Genomic DNA, 19,932 nt, shown 5'->3' with positions numbered 1-19,932 from the left:
ACGGATCAAAATGAGTGCAATAGATATGAATGACAATGGGCGAATTCCCCCCCTATTCTATCTAAAAATGAAAGGAACAAAAAGTGCCTTACAAATCAATTAGAAAATGCTGAATAGCAATGTAGAAAAACAGGTAGGACATAAACCTACTATTCACAGGGAAAGAAACAATAAGCCCATAAACACAAGAAACTCAACTTCATTAACAAAAGAAATAAACATTAAGGCGATGAGATATTTTTATATATCAGATTAATGATCTTCTTCCCTCATGAAACTCCGGCATGAGATTTGCAATTCCTCAACATACACCTAGAAATCTCAAGGAAAAACAACCTTTTTTTTCACTATCACTATAAAGAAATTTGCTTTATTTAAAACCCTTATTTGAATGTAGTTTGCAAAGTAACTCCCCAAATCATTGTTATAATCTCCTTAATGCTTATTGTGTAAGAGAAAAATGTCAATTACACTCTTACATGATTTCATGTATCCTTACAAAAATGAAAAACAACAGTACAGAAAATGTAAAAGGAACAGAAGTTTCAAAGAGAAATAAAATTCTAGTCTTCAACACTGGTTGTCTCTAGGGAGCCTGAGGGACACAGAGGTAGAAGGAGGACTTTTCAGTGCTTATCCATTGAATTTTGTAGTATGTGTAGTTATTATCTACTCTCAAAATAAACCAAATTAAAATTAAAAAGTAAAATAAGAATCTACTACAAAGAAATATAAAGAAAAGCACAATTTATGTCATATCCCAAGGCACTATATCATACGGAATACATTTCTGGCAGCATCATGCTTAAAGTGTCTTCTACCAATAGAGTATCTCTCATAAAGAAGCCTACTGCAGTGTAAACTAAAACAGTTTCAGGGTAAACTATTTATTTTGGAGCAAACAGCCACCGTAATCACTTGGTATTAAAAGACACCTCTTGGACCTGCTGTTTGATTCCCTCTAAGATATTTAGCTTATTAGATGACAGGCCTCCCCTTAATACTACTATATTAGAGGAAAACCTAAGAGCCTGGAGAGCATGTATGTGGAAATAAATACTTCTCTCAGCCAAGATATATGAATGAAGCTAAGATATCACTATGTAATAGCTTATCAGGGTCAATACCTACCTACCTGCTATCCAGTAACAACTTGGATAAATAGGTTGTGAAAACGAATTGTGACTTGCCATCTCTCACGGCCCTCTTTAAGAGAGTGACTGACATTATTTTTTTAATATAGGATGACTATTTACTAAAACAGTCACTAATTAGGAATGTAAAATCTCATTTATCACTTCATGTATTAAGGACTGAGAAAGACTAGTATCAGCTCTCTGTTAAATAAAAGAGTGTAAGCCAAAAACTTATTAGTGAACATAATCTACATTATAACTATGACATACTAAGTCTATTTTAAGGTAATCCTTTCAGACTTATTTATAGAAGCATTAATTTAGATATAAAAATGATAGGGTCTATATTAATCATAATATAAACCTGGCAAAGACTAGAATTTAATTTTAAATAGATTAACAAATTACTTAGTGAAGTACAACTTTTTCAAGTTATTTTGTTCATTACTAATTTAAGTAAGTCTGGTCAAAAGCTATATTTAACAAGACATAAGTCTTATAAAATAAATCCAAATAAGACAATTTTTTTAAAGGATACACTTTAAAATAGATTTGAACCCATCAGCAAATATATCCCAAATGATACTTCATTCATTCATCTCACCGATCCAGATTAAAATGAATATTAAATTCTCTTACTAAACAATCGAGGTAGAATAAAGTAACCCAATTTGGAAAAACACACTATAAATTATGAATTGTAAAAATCTGATTTAAATGTTAGAATTAGTTACTTTACACAAAGGTCATATGTGCTTTATACACCAACACTGCATCACAGACCTAACATACAACATTTAAAAGCCATATACCGGTAAAATCCCATTTTTAATAAACTAGTAAAACAAATTTAATATCAATCCTGTGTTGCAGTCAGTCACAAAACACTCTGTACTATCATCCACATCCCCACCTCACCTCACCAGTGAATGGAAATAACTGAGACACTTCTACTCGTGACTCTTCTAATTTAGCCATCCTGGGAACAGCTTGTAAAGCAAACTGGTATAGGTCAAAACATGGGCGAGGCTGAGCTAATCAGAAACTGACAGCAGCAGCATAAACAAGTTCAACTGTAAGGTTCCAAGGATCCACAGCCACGCTAATAGACTTCTGAGTGCCCCGGTAAGACACTCACTAACCGTCAATCAGAATGAATCACTCTTCCACAAAAGATCTCACTTACAAAGGGAATGACAGAAGGTGTAAACGGTGTTCTGATATTAGTTAATAACGACGCTTTTAAAGACAAGCATTTTAAAAAACTGAGCAAAGATATTTTAAGTGCCTCTGTTTTTATCTTGTTCAAGTTTTCCACTAAAATGATCTACTGTGCAAAAGCATGTTTATTTCCCTTACATGGGAAAAGAGTAATATTATTAACTAACACTTGCTAAACTACTTTGTGTCAGAAAATGTTACAGGTGCTTTCATATAAAATCTCACTTAACCATACAAGACCTTTATAAGATAGGTTTTGTTGGCCCCATTTGCTGGATAGTAAACTGATGATCAAAGGGCTTAACCACAGTAGCACTAAATAAATTTTTTGATAACATTACCAAACAAGAGTAACAGATTATGAAAGATGGAAGTGCAGCCATAGTTTTAAAAGCAGTTTTCACTGATGTAGTTAAATGAGCTTTTTCAAAATATACTCATCTTACACATGCTAGAAAAACATGCTGTTTGTCTATTAAAACACTGCATTAATCTACTCAATAGTATCCATCCATTCTTCCTGTCTATGCAAACAATATGTTTTTCAAAAATATCACAAACTTAAAATATCAACATTCTTTTTGTTTAAAAGCTTAATTTGGGGGGGGGCACCTGGGTGGCTCAGTCAATTAAGCATCCAACTCTTGATTTTGGCTCAGGTCATGGTCTCGGGGCTTTGAAAAGAAGCCCCCTGTCAGGCTCTGCATTGGGCATGGAGCCTGCTTAAGATTGAATCTTTCCCTTTGCCCCTACCCACCACCATGTCCTCCCTGCACCCTGCTCTTGCTCTCTCACTCTCTGTCTTAAAAAAAAAAAAATTTTTTTTTTTTTGCTCGTTAGAAAAAAAGTAAAAACTCTCTGAAAACATTCACAACTCAATAAATTATTAATATTAACTTGACCTTCATTCAATAACCTGGTGAGCTAATCCTTTAAAAACAATGAGTAAATAGCTGTCAGTGCAACAAAATTAATTCTTAACTTATAAGGATTTTAAAAATTTGAGCACACTGTTTTTCTTTAAGAGATTTCTTCAATCATATTCACTAAGAAATCAAGACTACTTCAATAAGGGACCATTGTGTTTAAAACATTATGTGAAAAATTATATACCAATGATTAAAACTTTGCTTGAAAAGGAAACTTAATTTTATTGAACCTTTACGTTACTTAGCAAATACTGAGGGCCTAATAAATTTTAAGTTAATATTCTTCAATTTCTTAATGCAGGAAGGAAAAAAAATGCAGGAAGAAAAAAAGCTGCATGATGGACTAAAGATATAATCATTTTTATATAAGTATAGAAAAAATAATTTCACATAGTATCATCTTAAATATTTCCTATATTAGTTTCAGACTTGTCCAGATGGCAAATGGCTAGCTTTCTAGTTAGCCTGATACTCAGAATTAAAGTTCAAAAACAAAAGATACATAATAATCTTACATTTTCCCCAACATATTACAAGTAAGGTATATATTTTAGTAGCAGCAAGACTTTAACAGAGAACATGATAGAGAGGAGTATTTAGTTTTTTAAAAAGTTCATAACTGCTTAGAAATTCACAACAACTACACATTTAACGTATTAATAAATTCTTTACTTCCAAAGAGAATATTTAAAATTATGTACACCAAAAGTATAAATTAATAATTATTTAATCTTAGAAGCTGTATATCTTTAATCATAAACTTCTTTAAGAGAATGATACTGAGGGAAGCTACTCGATATCAAGGAATGATAGCCTAAAAAAGCCCTTGAAAGGAGGAATAAGGTGGGAAAAGAAATAAAAAGTCCACACTTAATTACAATTAACCTTTTCAGCTGACAGATAAAACTCATAGCTCTTTTAATCAGAGAAGTAAAAGCCGAAGCAAAAGAAGAAACTCCTAGCAATTCTATTCCAACCAAATACATAAACTAATGATTAATGTCACAATCCTAAAAATAAAGATGGCCTACCTTAGAGGCGATCCACTTGAGAACAACCACAGCCAGACACCAGATCAATGTAATTCCCATTGGATCAATCAAAAGCCCACTGCATAATCTCCCTCCTCTTCTGGCAGGCAATAAGCAAGGAAGACTTGTTACAAGTTTGATAATAACCAGCTGTCCAGAGGCAGAAGAAAGGGGACACTGACTACCCTGAACCTCAAGCAGCTGCCTTCAAGCAACGATCACCTGACTCCTCTGAGAATGCGCTGCCAGCCAGCCTTCCCTCAGCGAGTGCTTAATGCCACAACCCCAGGGTTGGGGTGGAACAGCGTGAGTAATGTTGGAAGAGGAAAGGAAAGAAAACCTTAGTGAGGGCTGACCTAACAGACTCACAAGATACACACAAGAGAGGTCTCAGGCTAGCCCCAAACACTTCTATATCTTAATACTAACAGAGTGCTTTGATAGAACCTTCAAAAAATGTTTAGCAAAACACAAAATATCCTCATTTCTTTCACACAGACTAGCTTCACAGGTACGATGTTCTAGCACTTAAAAATATTAATGCATTTTATTCTATCTTTTCAAATTTTAACACTGAATTTGTTCAACTTTTTATTTCTTTTAAGGCTAGGATTACTTTATGAATGTTAGAGTCATTTATAAATGCTGTTTAACATTTAACACTTTAACACTGTAATTCATTCATTTTAGATTTACTGGCAAAGGCGTCTCACATGCATTTTCAATTAAAAATATATTATTTCTAAGTCTTCACTGCCATCTAGCTTACATTACCATATTTTGGGTACATGTCACCTTCTCTTGGCTGGTGAGTGAACTCTCTAGCAGCCAAGTGGGCCTATACTCATCCACCTTCATGACCTCACAGCAGCTAGCAGGCTGCAAGTAGTACGCTGAGAAAGTCTGTCATGAAACTCCCATTCAAGTATTCTGCAAACTTTCTACTATGTACCAGGCCCTGTGCTAGATGCCAGGGCCACAATCCTTCAGTAAAAACAGAAATGGCCCCTGCCCTTGTGAAGCTTACAGTTTAGTCAGAGTCTACTTTAATCAAAGTCTCAAATGTAAATATAAAATTGCAACTGTAACAAGTATAATGAAGTGGGGAGAAGAACTGCGAACACAGTCTTGATCTGACCTAATTCAGAGGAGTGGGACTTCCTCACAGTTCCTGAAACGAAGGGGCAAGCACATAAAGAGGAAAGGCAGAATGATCGAGGCAGGCACGACGACGCATGACAACCAAGCAGCTATGAAAACAGAGCAAGGTAAAAAGAGACAGGAAGACCAGGGGAGGCTGGAAAGCAGGGCGAGTCAAAGTGGAAGCCGTGCGCAAGGGTTTTACCTTCATCCTAACACCTAATCCCAACCTAAAGAACTTTTGCAGGTTCTGGTCAAGGACAGCTGTGCGGTGGGAGCTGGACGGGCAGGGCCACTGCAGAGGTCCAGGAGAGGGGCGAAGAGCCTGCGCTGGGTGCTAGAGATGAAGCAGAGGGGAAGGGGGTGGCTGGCTGGAGAAATATTCAGGACGTGACAGGACTGTCACAGACTGCAGTCCGTGACAAGACAGAGGCATCTGCAAGGCAACAGTCCACAAAGAATGGTTCTAAAGTATTTGAAATAGTCCCAACAGGTCAAATACTAACGTAATGCTATTTTCATGATCCAATCTTCAGTACAAAGAAGTTTATTTAAAAGAAAAGTTAATTCAAGACCTGTCAAGAAGAAGCATAAATTAAATTAGCAGATCTAAATCAAAATTCTCCTAAATTGAAACCGTTCAGAACACATGGTCATACATTTCTCACTCTACCTTATACATTATGTATGTCTCTTCCTGCTACCGAAGCAACAAGCTGTAATGCAATCCTTGCACAAACGGAGAAGAATTTTTTGTCGGGAAACTAGGTGTGATATGAGATTGGCAGAGTCTTTCATTATTCTCTGTATTCTAGTAGGACTCCAGCAACAAAACTGAAAGGATGCCCAGGAATAGGATCGAGCTGCAGAACGCGTATTAGCCCTTCTTGGGAGCAATGCTGGTGGCCATGGCTGAGGGGCTGTGCACCCCGGGCCAGGGCTAACACAAGCTTGAGGTCGCTATTTGCTGCTCTATCCCTAGCCGCACACTCCGAATTAGCCCATCACCATGACGCTCAGCCCAGGAGGACTTCTCAGTTTGACACTTCCTTTCCAATCAGCTGCTTGAGGAGTCAAATTTTGAGAAGCAAATACAAGTTTGCTGTTTTCGGTACAGTACTTTAATATTTTTATAAAAGGCTTTTTGACTAAAGGTGAGCTCAAGAATCTGCACTTTCATGTAGTCCAAAAAAGATTGATCAGGAAAAAAAGGAAAGAATCAGAATTGAGACAAAAATTAAGGGGGGGGGGGGAGGCTGTAAGAAAGGCAGTCCTAGAAGTTCTGTCACTTAAGTGAATTTCTGTCAAGTTTATTTCCACCACCTCAAAACTCTCCTGGGATTAGAGACAAGGGCCTAGGTTTCTTTCCTTGCTTTAATGCCAAGAGCTGAGTGACACTGGGCAAGTTACTACTTTGCTGGGCCTTATTTTCCTCACCTTCACAGGACTTAGATAACATCTGTACAAGAATACCTTGCTCATAGTAGGCTCTCAATAAATTTTAGCCAAATGAGAATTAAGCACTTAAGACTTAAGAATGATACTGACCAAATCACTCCAGCTTCAACCTAACAACAGACTGAACTGAAATCACAATGGTCCATGAAGGGAATCTGCATGTGCTTGCCTAGGAACCTCAGAAACATTTTTCTGAGTCCTAGGAGAGTGAGGGTCTTAGCTTTCATTTTTCACACTAGGCACAGGTTGGCTCCCTAAAGTGGTTTCACCAACATCTTCTTAAATCTGTACTCTGTGTCTGACAGTGTAATACAGAGATAATCAAGACACGATCCTCCCAGGTTAGAAAATTCTCTATTTGAATAGAAACAGCTATTGAATTTATGCCTAAAAACCCCATAGATCATTGCTAATGATGCATACACATCACTCAATCTTACAAAAATCTCAGACAACGCAATTCTTTTCTTAACACAGTACACTTAACTTTCTTAATGGCATGGATCTAATAGCTTTAAATATTTTTATATTATTTTAAGATATGAAATATTTACCACTAATTTATGTGTATCGGTTACAAGGACTTCCTTTAATAATAAAAATACGTCAATAAGATGAAATAAAAGCAAAAGTTCACTTCATAGAAAATTCTCCTAAAAATTAATCTTCCCAGATTGAATCATGTAACTTATTATTCCATAGAGAAATAGCTATGTCTCTCACACTAATAACAAATGTATCCTTTTACATTAACTTTTCTCACCTCCGCCTTATTGAAACATGGCAGAGTAACAAAAAAAAATCAAACTATACTAGAAAATTTAGTGCACAGGATACAACTAAGCTTCAAAAACAGAATTCAATACTTTAAGAAGAAAGCATAAGACTTTTTACCTTTCTGGGGCTAATAAAACTAGTATCTGAAAAACGAAAGTATTAAAAGAAGACCTCACTATTTTAAAACTGTGATCAATAGAAAGAAAAGACATGACTTTGATCACTGTATTTTAGAGAAGTAATCCAAGTGCAAATTTTATTCCTGGGGCTCTCTGCCACCCACAGGACACCTGTCAATCTTGGCAATAGCCTTTAGCTATCCATATAGAGACTCAGCATGTCCTTCCCTTGACCAAATTAGGCTAACCTCATCTGCATTGACATCAGTGTCTGTAATTTTGGATTCTCATGGACAGAAATAGCCTATCCCAGAGTTCTTTATACAAATGTTGTGTCTGTGGAAAACTATAACCAATTTTATAATAGAAAAACGTGAACATTATAGTCAAAGCTCTCCAATTGTACTTTTATCATTTTGAATTCCAGCCAATTTTAATATCAAGCCATAAAGCAAAGCAGGGTTTTTGGTTCATTTCTTTCTTTAAAATCCCATATCAGGGCTTCTTATTCTTCAAATAGTATGAATTTCAAGAGATATGGAACTGACAAAAAAATAAACTTTGATAACAACAAATATTTTAAAATTATGGTAACATGGGAATTTTACCTGTCAATTAATACCTTTCTGTCATACTGATTTAGAGCTCTGAATTAAGTTTTTTGTTATACAGTATCTCGGTAGCTGATGACAGCAGGCATATGGTTAGTCCTGGTATAGAAGAAAGAGTAAAACCACTTTGATACTTTACAAAGCTTCAAGTCTGTTTAGACTTGTTAAGTCTAACAATAGTATGTTAGATAGTCTGTTACTACTCATGACATTGAAAGAACTTAGAGATTTGCTTATTGAACCACTGTTCTTAACATATTAAAAATTACAGAGAAGTGGAAGCAGTCACAATTTTTAGAAGGAAAAAACAGTAGTGTAGATCTGCAGAATGTGAACTTAACAAAGGAGCATTCAGTGCGCATGCTGTAAGTGTAAGGTTACTAGTATGTTATTAGACCAGGAGAATGTCACAAAGATGGGACACCTTAATTTTAGCAAAGCTGCACACAAAGTCTCTGGTGGCAACCTTAAACAAAACAGAACAATGTGAGTCCCATACTACAGTTAGGCAGACTCCAAGCTGGCTAAACGAACATACCCAGAAATTAAGTGCTTGATACCAAACAAGTGGAAGAATTCTAGAGGTAACTTACAGAGTTCTGCATCTGAACTTGTCTTGTTCTACAGTTTATTCACTGGGATGGGGTGCAGATCAGACAAATGCACATCAAATCTGCATATAAAATGCAAAGGATAAACCAGCATGCTTAATTACAAATAACTTTAAAAAGGTCAGGATATTTAATCTCTAAATTAATAAGAGACAGTAATTAAAGGCACTGAAAGTCAGATAAGTATCCAAATCAAGGATGTTCCACTATTCTCAATACAGGACACATTTTTAAGACTCAGTTCAGTTCTGAAAACACACTGGAAGATGCATATATACATGGCATTTTAAAATACAGATAAGAATAATATACACAAGGAATAATAGTATTATGAACTGAGATGCTTTAGGCAGAGAAATAGAGAGAGACAGACATGTGTTAAACAGCTATGAGATAAAATAATCTAAAGGGGTTTAGCTTTACTCTGCAAAATTATAGAAGGTGAAATAAGACCAACGGGCAGTAAGTTTGCAGAAAATAGATCTTGACTCAATATTACTATCTAAGGACTTTCTACAACTTAAGCTATGTAAATTGAAAAGAGGTGCTTCAAACGCCTCTGTCAAGGAGGCTGTGGGACAGGCTGGAACAACCAATCTTCAAGTTCTCTGCCAATTCCAAAATTCCACAGTACTCTAACTGAATCAGAGACTGGAATTCAGGGAGGCTAAGGCACTTGAAATTTGTAGGGTAGAGTACCAGAGAAAAAAAGTGTGAAGAAAATGGGCTCCAAAAGGCTGAAAGTGTGTCTCCTTGAGTCTTTGGCTAAATATTAAGTTCGTTACGTATAGTATGAGATTCCATGAGGCCAGAAGAACGACCAGGATAAGAACTAATACAGGGGAGCTGGGAGACATGAGTCCCACCCAAACACTCACTGTAAAAAGCACTCACGAAATACCTGGGACATTCCAGAGAGACCCCAGAAATGCCATACCTTAGGAGAAGGGCAAAACCAGTTCATCAATGCAGAAAATTCTATTAAACAATACTGTCTAGAGCCACACTAACAAAGCTCATAATGTGCCAAAAAAGGATCAGGCTGATCAGAAAGGAACTAAATTACGTGCCAGATCAAAATTTAACACTCTTTAAAGAATGACAAAAAAATTTACAAATTAAGAAAATAAAGGTAACCCGATCCAAGGGGTAAAAACAGTCAATAAAAACAAACCTGGAAATGATCCCAAGATGATGGAATTAGTAGAAAAGAACTTCTAAAATCCTATTTTAATATAACCAAAGATTTAAAGGAAAACATACACACAATGAAAAAAGGAATTAAAACTTTTTTTTAAAAAATGGATTACTTATAACTGATAAATACAGTATCCAAATTGCAAAATTCACAGTTGAGCTTAACAGCAGAGTAAACACTGTAGAAAAAGAGATCAGTGGGAATTACAAACATCTTCCAAATTTGTATATGTGCTGCCGAAGCGAGCACCATCTTCCAAATTTGATAGAGAACTATTAATCAAGATGTCAAAGCTCAATAAACTTCAAATAAGAAAAACACAAAACCACAAGATACATGATAATAAAGTTACTGAAAATCAACTGATACCAAAAATACAATAAATGTAATTCAACATATTAACAGAATTAAAAACATCAATTATTTCAATCGACAAAGAAAAAACATTTAACAAAATTCAATGCCAATTATGATAAACACTCTTACTAAAATAGGAATAAATGAAAACTTCCTCACCCAATAAAGAATATCTATGAAAAATCTACAGTCATTCTCATACTTAGCAACAGAAAACAATGTTTTTGCTCCAACATCATGAACAAGGCAAGGATGTCTGTTTTACTACTTTAACATAGTATTAAAAACCAATGCATTAAGGCAAGAGAAAGAAAATAAGGCATACAAATTGGAAAGGAAGAAGAAAATCTATCTTTATTTGCAGGACAGCTTATTTATGCAGAAAATCCTTAAGACTCTACAAAAAAACTACTAGAATTAGTATTTACCAAGGCCACAAGACCAATATACAGAATCAATTGTATTTCTATATATTAATGAAAAATGTTTAGAACATGAAATTTAAAAAATATTATTTCCAATAGCATCCACAAACATGAACTACTAAGGGAAAAACGTAACAGAATGCATGCAACGAGATCTGTACAGTGAAAACTATAAAACATTTTTGAGAGAAATTAAAGAACTAGATAAATATACTATGTTGTTACGGGAGTGAACTGTGTTCCCACGAGAGATATGCTGAACTCCTTCCTAACCCTGGATACCTGTGAATGTGACCTTATTTGGAAATAGGTTCTCTGCACATGTAATTAAGATGAGGGCATACTGAGTTAGAGTAAGTTCTGAATCCAGTATAACTGGTGTTCTTATAATAGAGAAATTTAGGGACGCCTGGGTGGCTCAGTGGGTTTAGCCTCTGCCTTTGGCTCTGGTCATGATCTCAGGGTCCTGGGACCAAGCCCCGCATTAGGCTCAGCAGGGAGTCTGCTTCCCCCTCTCTGTCTGCCTCTCCACCTACTTGTGATCTCTGTCAAATAAATAAATAAAATCTTCAAAAAAAAAAAAAAAAGAAGAGAGAAATTTGGACACAGACACACAACCACACAGGGGAGAAAACCATACAAAGATGGAGACTGGAGTAATGCATCTATAAGACAAGGAATGCCAAGGACTGCCAGCAATATCAGAAGTTAGGTGTGGAAGAGATTCTCCCCTAAAGCCCTAGAGACAGTTTGGTTGTGCCAACACCTTAACCTCAGACTTCTAGCTTCCAGAACTGTGAGATAATCATTTTCAATCATCTTAAACCACACACTTTGTGATACTCTGTTATGGCAGCCCTAGGAAACTAATACAAAACCTGTGGTGCTCATGGAGAATGAATTTATCTCAGGGATTTGTGAAAGATGCAAATTCAAGGTGCATCAAGGGTTTCATAAAGGCCTTGAAAGAGAAGTGAGCAAAAGAGAGAGCAATTTGGTAGCAATCCTCTATTAATCTAGACCATAGAGTAAAATTACCAAATGAGAGAAGACAAGATGGTTAAAACCATACAAATGGTAACATTCAGATTAAATACCCCCCCCCCCCGGGGTGCCTGGGTGGCTCAGTGGGTTAGAGCCTCTGCCTTCAGCTCAGGTCATGATCCCAGGGTCCTGGGATCGAGCCCCGCATCGGGCTCTCTGCTTGGCAGGAAGCCTGCTTCCTCTTCTCTCTCTCTCTCTCTGCCTGCCTCTCTGCCTACTTGTGATCTCTGTCAAATAAAAATAAATAAAATCTTTAAAAAAAAATAGCACCCCCCTATTCTGTTTTTTTACCCCCCTTTCACACATATATGCAAATAATATTCCCTCTATACCTCAGTAACATTAAAACCAGTAAGAAACAGCTTTGATAAAGAACAAAAAGCAAGTGAGAAGAAAGCTCAACAAAACTCAAATCAAATTCCCTTTCAGGGCTTAAAGTTTCTTACAGACTTAGGCTAGAGAGAGAATTTTTGGTTCAGCTCTCTCTAATCTAGGCTCCTTCATCTTCGTAGAAGATGAAAGCAAGGCACAGCAGCTAATATTGAAACTTCTTCCATCCAGTTCCATCAGTAACTGACACTGATTTGGAAGAAGCTGTTGAGATAAATAGTGGCTAACCAAGACAAAACCCATGTTCCTATTATATTATTGACTAGGTGGAGTGAATGAATCTCTTGTCAAAGTCTCTTAGATCACTTTCATTTCCAATGGTGGACTAGTTCAGAGAAATGCTCCTACCACTGAAAACTGAAAATAGTGGAAAATACAGAAAATATCTACTGAAATGAGTCCATGAACTGGTAAGAATATAAGGAACACTCAGGCAAAAACTACTTAAAAGCAGGAATGCACAAAGATAAGCAGAGTACTGAAGCTGGCTTTCATTTCAGGGTCAAAGGAGAGGGTAGAGGGGGTGCAGCTGAGCTTTGGATTTTTCGCAGACACATGGGTATATGGAAGAAAAAACCACCAAAGTCCAGGGTCTGGCCAAAGTATAGAGCATGTCCTAGTACTTTTAACTAATGGAATATACAATGGACAACAATTACATTCTATATTCATTAAAAAAAAAAAGCTTGAGGGGCGCCTGGGTGGCTCAGTGGGTTAAAGCCTCTACCTTCGGCTCAGGTCATGATCTCAGGGTCCTGGGATAGAGCCCCGAGTTGGGCTCTCTGCTCAGCGGGGAGCCTGCTTCCCCCTCCCTCTCTGCCTGCCTCTCTGTCTACTTGTGATCTCTGTCTGTCAAATAAATAAATAAAATCTTAAAAAAAATAGCTTGAATTAAATCATATGCAGTTTGACAACCAGCATCCGCTAGGAAAACATAACAAATTTATGTAGGCTGGCAAAAAGACTGCCATATTTTAGATTTGCTACAATTCTGAACTTGACTGCAAAGACAGTTAGGATTAACTAATGCTACCTCAAGAAGCTCTAAGTAGAACAATATATAAAAGCAGTTTATTGAGGTTCAGAGAAAAGAGTTACTTTCTCTTAAATTAACACCAATTGTTTACATTTAATAAAATGAAGAGAAAAGGAAGCTTTCTGTACTTAGGACATATAATTATAATGCATTGTTTAAAATAGAATAGACAAAGATTTAAAAAGACAAAAATAGCTTTTAATTTGCATTGAAGTACATAGTACTTATTCAAAAGAAATGCATTTATAATCAACATTCCACAAAGAAATTTAAAATCTAACTTGTATCACCTAACATCAACAAAACTCTCACTAAAAAATCTTTTCTTCAGAGACATAAAGTAGAATAGAGGTTACGACAGCTGGGGAAAGAGAGGAGCAAATTACTGTTTAATGGGCATACAGTCTTTGTGTAGCATGATGAAAAAGTTGGGAAATAGATACTGGTGATGGTTGTAGAATACTGTGAGTATTACTTAATGCCACTGAATTGTGCTTCCCAAAATGGTTAAAATGGCAAATTCTATGTTAGGTACATTTTAGCATGATAAAAAAAAATACATACAAAAAACTATTTTCATCTAATTTTTCTTAAAGTTTGGAATTCTCTTAAGTCTAAAATTCATGTAAATAAGTATCCTCTAAAAATTGGACTAGGAAAGCAGAGGCTTTGGGTTATGTAATCATAGATTCAAATATGAGGTAGGTTCAAATCTACCCTTCCTAACCACAGACTCTTGATACATGTTACATTCTAAAAGCCTCAGTTTCCTCCACCTGGAAAATGGGAAAGTACCTGGACACAAAGTTTTAGTAAGGATTACAGCAGATAGCTACAGTATGCATGAAGATAATCCAGGAACTTCACACCAAGGGATTTTTATTCAGTTCTCTTCTTCATATGAAGAGTTATTAACTAAAATTTACAAATCTTTAAAAATCACCTAACACCCTTTAAGCAGTGCTTGATAATATATTCAGGCATACAAAACTTGATTCAAATTCTTTAAAATGGCTTTTCCCTCTCTGTTTATCAACCAGATCTTACTTTTTAAAAAAGTATTTATTTATTTAAGAGAGAGAGAGAGAGAGAATGAATGTGGTGGGGAGGGGCAGAGGGAGAGAAACTTAAGCAGACTCCCCACTGAATGTAGTGCCTGAAGTGGGCCTCAATCCCAGGACCCTGAGATGATGACCTGAGCCAAAATCATGAGCTGGACACCCACCCAATCAAGTCACTCAGGCTCCCCTGAACCCAGCTCTTATCTAAATTGCCAGTTTCTCTAAGTTACAATATGAGGCAGTCAGGAGTATTAAAAAAACAAAACAAACAACTTATTGTTAAGTAAAAGAAATCTGACTACAAATACTCTCCTTCTCAATTTTTTGACAGCTGCCACCCAATGGTAATAGTCCATTTACAGTCATCTCCATCAACAACAGGCATGCACTTAACAATATTAAACCAGTCAGGAATTTGCCCAAAGTGGTGTACAGTCTAGATCACAATTTTACTCTTTTAGGAAATGAGACATGGCTGGCATAGGTGGTGTTTAATCTTCTTAAGTATCAAATACTTTGCATACCCCCACATGATACAAGTTAATCTTCTCATACCCTGAATTGTATTTTTTAAAAAATCTGCATTTTATGATGTCTGACAATCTTAAGAAACCATTCTAGCTGGGAAGAGACTGCCTGTCCCACAGCTAGCCAATTCTTGGAGACAGCAAAGGGCCCAGCCAGGAGCTTGCCCTTGATGTGCAAACTAATTCAGAGCCAGACCTTCTTCATCAGATCCTTTTCCCCAAAGGCCTTAATCACCCAGAGCCAGGTACTAGGCATCTAGGACCACTCCAGCCCAAAGCACACCAAAGTTATTTAAATCTGCCAACCATAAATCATTCACTCTGCCCTGCCTTTCCCTGGGAACCCCCAACTAAGACTGTGGCTCTAATGCTCTCCTTTCATTCCTGTCTTCTGCCTGCTGATCACCTGGTGCTTTTCCTGTGGCCCTGGAGGGTGTGCTGTGTCTCCTGTCTCTGGGACCTCTGAGTATAATAAACTTTGTTTTTCCTCAAGACTTTCCTTTGTCTCTTCTTGTGGTTGCACCTATCATCAAAGAACACAAAACACATCCACTGACTGAGAAAATACAAAACATTATTTTGAATTCAGTAGTTATGTTTAAATAATTTTACTTAATCACAACAGTATCTACTTATATTTGAAACACACTAGTACTATATGTTTGGGATTTATATTTTTAAGTTAAATATTTCAATACATATTCAAATAATATTTCAATACATGTGGACTCATGAATTCCTTGCTAAATTCCCAAATTCTCCTGGAATTTGCTATTATCATTTGGGAACCACTGGCCAGAGGATGGTAAGGCAAGGTGTGTGTGTATATGCACAACCCTGCTCCCCCACCCCAATCCACCCCATATCCCCACCTCTGACACACACTTCTGGAAGAGATACGCCCATTCAGTATACCATCATCTCTCTTTTAAAAAGCTGATATAAGAAAAAAAAAGTGTTGAAAGGGGATGCACCAAAAAGCATAGAATAACTAACCCTCTCATCGAACTGTACACACAGCACTTTATCATACATCTTTCCTTACCTCATAGCATGTTTTATTACCAAGAAGACATAGAAAACCACTTAATATTTGTCTTTTATGGCACAAATTTAACCTTTTTAAAATCTCATTTCCCCCTATACATATCCTAGTTCTAACCAATTAATCAAGATTTCCTACACACAGTCTAGACATTACTGCTGCCATACTTGTACACTCATTTCCTCAATATAGACTGGATTTCCTATTAGGAAAGTCATGTCACTATTAACACCTCCAACACATATTTGTAGAAAGACAAAAATGAAACCCAGTCATTTTTGGCTTTAACAATGGCTTATTTCAAGATTTACTGGAAAACTTAAAAAAACTAAAATGGATAACTTGATACAGTTGAAGATTTTAGTTCATTCCATGAACAATTAAGAACCAGTTAAGTGTAATACAGGCAGTTACAACAAATGAATAAAATATATTTAAAGAGCCTCTTATTTAGAACCTAGAATATAGACTGGTAGCATAGGAATTTTATTAATTTGAGCAAATATTTTAAGTACAGTTGATTTTTAATATTTTATTTATTTATTTATTTGAGAGAGGGAGAGTATACAAGCAGGGGTAGCAGCAGGCAGAGGGAGAGAGAGAAGCAGACTGCCTACTGAGCGTGGAACCCTGAGATCATGACCTAAGTGGAAGGCAGACGCTTAACCGACTCAGCCACACAGGCGCCCCTGAAGTACAGTTGATTTTTAAATGATGACTCTTTTTCACTGAAAAGTCTGTAAAGTTTCAAGTAGAAAACAATTTCCAAAATTAGGTGAACATTTAACTGGTAGACAGCTATCACTCTATACATAAAAAATTTTTTATTGTATTATTACACTTTACAACTTTTTAAGTCTTTCTTACGTTATTATTTGAATGTAAATTGATACAATCTTTCTGGAAAGTAATTTGGCAATGTATATCAAGATTTGAAACTAAATCTAACGTTTTAACCAGCCATACCTCTTCCAGGAATTAATCTTAAGGAAATTATCATGAATAAGCATGAAGATTTAGCTACAAAGATTTTCATTGCAGCATTGTTTATAAAGAAAAACTGAAACTTCTAAATATCTGACAGTAAGAGATTAGCTAATTATAAAAATAGAAATATAGAATATTTAAATCACTTAAAGTGACTGCCGTAAAACATACATACTCAAACTGTTTTGAAACTGCCTATAACTCTTGGATACTTTTAACTATCTAAAATCTGTAGTAATAATAATGCACATATTTAATATGTAAGTGCATAAAGGCAGAAACGGAAGACTAGTTCTCAGGGGCTAGGGAAGGAGAGCGTGATGAGTGGTTGTTAACAGGTAGTTTTACGTGATGAAAGTGTTCTAAAATTAGATAGTAGTGAAGGTGTGCAATATTGCACAACTTTGAATAAAAACCACTGTACATTCTAGAAGAGTGAATTTGGAAAGTACATGAATTATTTCTCAAAAAATGTACATATTCAAACATTTAAAAAATTTTTTTAAGATTTTATTTATGTATTTGAGAGAGAGAGAGTCAGAGATAGCGAGAGAGAGCATAGGCCAGGAGAAGCAGGCTCCCCGCTGAGCAGGGAGCCTGACGCGGGGCTCAATCCCAGGGCCCTTGGATCATGACCTGAACCAAAGGAAGATACTTAACTGAGCCACCCAGGCACCCCTCAAACATTTAAAAATCTTAACTGTTATATATGTTATATATTAAAGTATATATAAATTATAAATACAGATATACTTTACACAAATCTTAAAGTAGGCCATCCATTGGCATCTCTGTGCATGTATCTGAATGTTTTATATGTGTGTTACTCATGAGCAAAGTTGGGCTCTGAATGGACCTTCTATTTTCATTTAGGACTGTGCGTGATTCCTCATGTAAAATTATGCTCTGCTAAAGCAACTGAACTCCTCAAACAAATGCAAGGCAAAGCTCACATGCATCTGTTCACATATTTCACTATAACAAAGCGGTTTTATACTAACAGATGAACATGGAAGAGCACCATTGGGATTGTATAATTTTAAATGCTTATTGCAACTTTGGCATACGTCTCAAACTTTTATATTCATGACAAATAAAATGGATGGAATTTTAGATAATTATTACTTACTCCACAGTGAAACCAAAATTTCTGACTTTTTCCTTCAAACTTCTGGATCACTAATTTATAAGTATTCTGAAACCATGAGGGAAGCTTTAAATACTAATTAACATTTTTTTTAAACAGCTTTCTTGAGATACAGTGCACAAACCATACAACTCACCCACAGTACAATGGTTTTCAGTATACTTAGATAGGTGCAAACATCACCACTGTTAATTTTAGAATATTTCATCAACCCAAAGGAAACCTCAGACTCATAAGCAGTTATTCTCCATTCTCTCTTCCCTGCCCCCCCCACCCCGTCCCTGGCAAACACCAATCTGCTTTTTGTCTTTATTCCCACAAGGACATTCTGTATATTTCATATAAATGGAATCATACACTGTCACCTTTTGTGTCTGGTTTATTTCACTTAGAAAAAGTTTTCTAGGTTCATCCAAGTTGTAACAAGTATTAGAAATTCATTCCTTTTTATGGTTGAGTAACATTCCACTGTATGGATATACCACATTTCGTTTATTCATCATGTGATGGACATTTGGGTTATTTCCACTTCTTGGCTATTTGAAAAACACTCCTATAAACACTCAAGTATAAGTTTTTGTGTGGACCTCTTTTCACTTCCCTTAGAAGTGAAATTGCTGTGTCATTTGGTAACTCTATGTTTAGCATTTTGAGGAACTGCCAAAATGTTTTCCAAAGTGGCTGCACCATTTTACATTCCAAACAGCAGTGTATGAGGGTTCTGATTTCTCCACATCCTTGCCAGCACTTATTATTTTTTATTCTAGCTGTCTCTCATTGTGGTTTTGATTTGTATTTCCCTGATGCAAATGATGTGGGAAGCATCCCTTCATGTGCTTATCAGTCATTTATTATCTTTTTTTGAGAAATGCCTATTCAGATCCTTGGCCCATTTTTTAAATTGAGTTGTCTTTTTTCTCCCATTTTGTGGCCTTTTTACCTTCTTGATAGTGTCCTCTAAAGCACAAGTGTTTAATTTTGATGAAGTCTAACACATCTATTTTTTCTTTTGTTGCTCATGCTTTTGGTGTCATATTTAAAAATCCTTTGCCTGGATCCATTTTAAGTCATAAGTATCAACTTCATCTTTTTCCCTGTGGCTACTCAATTGTTCTAGCACAATTACTGAAAAAGCTATTTCTTTCTCCATGGAATTGTCTTGGCACTCTTCTCAAAAATCAGTTGACCATAGGTTTATTTCTCCACTCTCAATTCTATTTCACTGATCCCTGGGTCTCCAAGGTAAGTATTTAAGTTAAGGACTATACATGCCAGTATCATACTGTCTTGATCATGTGGCTTTGTATTAAGTTTTAAAATCAGAGACTATGGGTCCTTCTACTTCGTTCTTTAAGATTGTTTTGGGGTCCCTTGCAATTCCACATAAATGTTCTTTTTTAAAGATTTTATTTATTTTTGCAAGAGAGAGAGGGAGCATGAGAACAATGGAGGCAGGGGAGGCCAGAGGGAGCAGACGGAGAAGCAGACTCCTGCTAAGCAGGGAGCCCCATGCGGGAACTGATCCCAGGACCACCTGAGCCAAAGGCAAACACTTAACCGACTGAGCGACCCAAGCATCCCCCATATAAATTTTCAAATTAGCTTTTCAACTTCTACAGAGAAGTCAGCGGGGATTTTAAAGAAGACTGTGCTGAATCTGAAGATCAATCTGAGGAGTACTG

The 19,932-nt window shown here is 36.2% G+C and overlaps 1 protein-coding gene across 2 annotated transcripts in view; it reads right to left on the bottom strand.

Annotated features, from left to right (window-relative positions):
• Nucleotides 1-19,932, bottom strand: part of PDE7A (phosphodiesterase 7A) — a gene marked incomplete at its 5' end in the record, with an annotated part of 120,430 nt that overhangs the window by 62,162 nt on the left and 38,336 nt on the right. The window contains one exon of one of the 2 annotated variants that reach the window (XM_080801142.1): nt 4,318-4,550. The exons of the other annotated variant lie outside the window; for it this stretch is intronic. Coding sequence (XP_080657268.1) covers nt 4,318-4,377 — 60 coding nt within the window. Of the gene's footprint in view, nt 1-4,317; nt 4,551-19,932 lie in introns of those variants that run through there. 2 annotated transcript variants of the gene reach the window in all.

Source organism: Martes martes (assembly GCF_963455335.1).
Source record: "Martes martes genome assembly, chromosome: 4".
In the NCBI taxonomy this organism is placed as follows: Eukaryota; Metazoa; Chordata; class Mammalia; order Carnivora; family Mustelidae; genus Martes; species Martes martes.
The sequence above is the reverse complement of the archived record's forward strand: the minus strand, read 5'-3'. Positions and strand labels throughout refer to the sequence as shown.